The sequence below is a fragment of the Etheostoma spectabile genome, chromosome 14 (assembly GCF_008692095.1).
Source record: "Etheostoma spectabile isolate EspeVRDwgs_2016 chromosome 14, UIUC_Espe_1.0, whole genome shotgun sequence".
Taxonomy (NCBI): Eukaryota; Metazoa; Chordata; class Actinopteri; order Perciformes; family Percidae; genus Etheostoma; species Etheostoma spectabile.
The window spans coordinates 24,622,984-24,625,700 of NC_045746.1; the positions used below are offsets into that span (position 1 = coordinate 24,622,984).

General features: G+C 44.1%; 1 protein-coding gene across 1 annotated transcript in view; it reads right to left on the minus strand.

Moving 5' to 3' along the window:
* LOC116701388 (chromodomain-helicase-DNA-binding protein 4-like) overlaps positions 1–2,717 on the minus strand; it is a gene marked incomplete in the record, with an annotated part of 79,261 nt that overhangs the window by 9,869 nt on the left and 66,675 nt on the right. Inside the window, 4 exon segments of the mRNA XM_032535062.1 lie at positions 190–442; positions 561–673; positions 1,018–1,171; positions 2,046–2,190. Of these exon segments, the coding sequence (XP_032390953.1) occupies positions 190–442; positions 561–673; positions 1,018–1,171; positions 2,046–2,190 (665 nt within the window).

Genomic DNA, 2,717 nt, shown 5'->3' on the forward strand with positions numbered 1-2,717 from the left:
ACACACACACACACACACACACACACACACACACACACACACACACACAGTAGGAAGTAAGCAAATAAGGAAGCCTGCTGTTAAGCCAGCTACATTCAAAGTCTGTGTGAATAATAATAAAGTGACATAAAGCAGTATAAAAACTTTGAGCATTATTGGCAAAGTCAAATCTCTAGCAAAGAGTTTTACCTTTGACTTCCGAGTCCTCAGGTTTGACCTCTGATCCGTCCGCCTTGGCCTCCGGAGGCGACTTGGCCTCCTCTCCTTCCTCCGGACTCTTCTTCTCCTTCTCGGCGTCGCCGTCCTTCTCGGCCTCCTTCTCTTTCAGGCTCTCCGCTTCTCCGTTGCTGGGTTTGTCCGTCTCCATGGGCTCCTCGCCGTTCTTCTTGCCCTCCGCCTCGGCGGGCGGACTCTTCTCGTCGTCGTCCGGGATGGCGATCACCTGGAGGAGACGCACACGGGGAGGGAACTTTGTGACACAACTCGGGAAAGTAAATACGTTGAGAACCCAGAAGATCCACCGTTTTTAGTCCCGTCGGTCGAGCGTGCGGGGCCTTTACCTCGTCGCTGGCCTTGGCGGGCTCTTTGCCGTTCTTCTCCGCCTCGCCCTCGTTCTTCGCCTCCTTTTCTGCGTCCTTCACCGCCTCCTCGGTCTTTGAGGAGGTGTCGTCAACTACAAAGACAACATGTTCATCGTTAGGGCCATTCCCAGGCTCCTCTGGCCACATGTCGTGGTGTACCTGAGCAAGACTCTGAACCCCGAGTTGCTTCCTAGAAGCTGTGTAACTAGCTGTCCACTGATCCTAATACTAAACTAATAAAAAACCGTGTGTGTGTGTGTGTGTGTGTGTGTGTGTGAGAATATTAACAATACATTTTGTTTGTCGCATAACGTCCTCACACCATGCAGCCCTTCTCCTTATGTCGTTTTACATTAAACCTTCCCCAGTAAATATAGAATGTGGTTTCACCTGTACAGGAAAGGAGAGAGTGTGTGTGTGTGTGTGTGTGTGTTACCTGGAGCGGGTGTGTTGGGCTGCGTGTCGGCGGGGGTGCCGGTGGACGGGGTTTTCACGGGGGAGTCTGGCTGAGCCGCGGCCTTCTTGCTCTCCTCCAGCTCGGCCATCCAGGGCATCGACCACTGGCCGTTCACGTGCTCGAACTCCTGGACCTGGAAGACAGGGACGGCACACGGTCGGCATGACGACGGCGGCGACAACGACTCACCTCGCAGAACACGTATAGTTAAAAAAAAAATCTCAATAAAATGCTAGAGAATGTCAGAAAACTGAAAGATGGCATTCACAGTTTACCAGCTTTTACTTTAATTGCTCTTTTACCTACACTGCAAATCAATTGAAGATAGATAGATAGATAGATAGATAGATAGATAGATAGATAGATAGATAGATAGATAGATAGATAGATAGATGCCTTTATTGATCCCAGGAGGGAAAACACTAAGGTTTTGCAGCAGCAGGAGCACAGTGACAGAAATGAATAGAGATAAATAGAAGAATAACATAATGAATACAACCTTTTTAGAGCTGTTTAATGTTTGATTAATGTGTGTGTGTGTGTGTGTGTGTGTGTGTTAATGTGTAGATTTCTTCCTCTAAAAAGCGCTACATAAATAAAATGCATTATTATTATTATTTAAGAGATGTATACAACCAGTATAAGAGTAGAAGTATATGTCATATAAATTTAAGCTTTTTTATTTCATGAGCATTTTATAAACTACTCAACATTGGCTTTTTTTTTTTTTTTAGATTTTTGCCGATAAAATTATTAGCAATCGCCAATGACTTGTTCAAAAAGTGGTTGTCAATTCGTCCGTTTCTTGGATAGTTATGAAGAACAAAACTGGACTTGGTGAGCACCATCTGAGCCGACTTTTTAAAACCAGTTTCTAAAAAGTGTTTTCTTTACATCTCAAATCGTTTTTAATCCACAAGTTAAAGACGACGCCCAGCTGCTTTAATCTCTCTCCTAGTCCAAGAACAAAAGTCAAACGAAAGGCAAAGCTGCGGGTTTTTTTTTACCTTCTTGCGAATAAGCGACATAACACCGATACGGGTAAGGACGTGTTGCCGCGACAACCCTTCTCTGGGGACGCCGTCGGCGAAGGTCTCGGCCCCGTCGGCCCCGGGCTCACAGAGGTGACGCATGAACAGAGAGACGTACGCCCTGAGGGAGAGACAGAGGAGAAAGGGTCCCCATGAATATAAAGTCACACGTTTCAGTCAACTTAAAATCTTAAATTGGTATTTTAAAGTCTTTGAAGGGACATTGTTATTTTTATTCTCATGTATGTCAGAATCCGCTTTATTCGCCAGGTGTGAGGACACATACGAGGAATCTTTCTTTGGAGAATAGTTGCTCACAACGTGCTTACACACACAAAAAAATACACACACACACACACACACACACACACACACACACACACACACACACAGGGATAAATAGTATTATGTTATTATATTATTACATTATGAACAGTATGAACATTATGGACAGTTCTGAAATAGGAAAAGAGAATGATGAATAAATATCAGATAATAAGTGAGACATGAGAATGAGAATGATGAGTAAATAGTAAATAAGTGAGATCTGAGAATGATGAATAATACTAAATAAGTGGAATAATAGGTGGAACCAGTAAACAGGTGCTGTAGAGACCGTGTTACTGGGTAATTACTAGATATATGTGT